Genomic DNA, 537 nt, shown 5'->3' with positions numbered 1-537 from the left:
TCCGACTCCAGCTCCTCCTTGCCCATGCCATAGAGCGGGCTGTCCTCGTCGATCTCGTGGACAATGATGATGGGCGACACCAGGAAGATGCGGTCCAGGCCGATGTCATAGCCCACGTTGAGGTCCCGCTGGTCCAGGGGCAGGTACTCGCCCTCCTGGGTCATGTAGGGCTTGATGAGCTGGGCCCGCACGTGGGCCTCCACAATGTGGCTCTTGCGTAGGTTGCCCACGCGCCACATGAGGCAGAGCTTGCCGTCGCGCACCGAGATGACCGCGTGGTGGCTGAACAGCAGTGTCTGTGCCCGCTTCTTGGGCCGCGCCATCTTGGCCATGATGGTGCCGATCATGAAGGAGTCGATGACGCAGCCCACGATGGACTGGACCACCACAGCGATGACCGCCAGCGGGCACTCCTCCGTCACGCACCGGAACCCGTAGCCGATGGTTGTCTGCGTCTCCACGGAGAACAAGAAGGCACCCAGGAAGCCGTTCACGTGCATGATGCAGGGCTTGGGGGTCGCCGGGGCTGCCCCGCCG

At 64.2% G+C, this 537-nt stretch overlaps 1 protein-coding gene across 1 annotated transcript; it reads right to left on the bottom strand.

Moving 5' to 3' along the window:
• Nucleotides 1-6: 6 nt before the first annotated feature.
• On the bottom strand, nucleotides 7-530 carry LOC108525522 (inward rectifier potassium channel 4; the record flags this gene model as incomplete). Its single annotated transcript, XM_017866469.1, has 1 exon — nucleotides 7-530. A coding segment is annotated over exon 1 (494 nt), but the record flags the coding sequence as incomplete, so codon positions are not given.
• Between the last annotated feature and the right edge of the window lie 7 nt (nucleotides 531-537).

This window comes from Rhinopithecus bieti, unplaced genomic scaffold, assembly GCF_001698545.2.
Source record: "Rhinopithecus bieti isolate Rb0 unplaced genomic scaffold, ASM169854v2 scaffold_65366, whole genome shotgun sequence".
Classification (NCBI taxonomy): Eukaryota; Metazoa; Chordata; class Mammalia; order Primates; family Cercopithecidae; genus Rhinopithecus; species Rhinopithecus bieti.
This window is presented reverse-complemented; position numbering and strand designations above follow the sequence as displayed.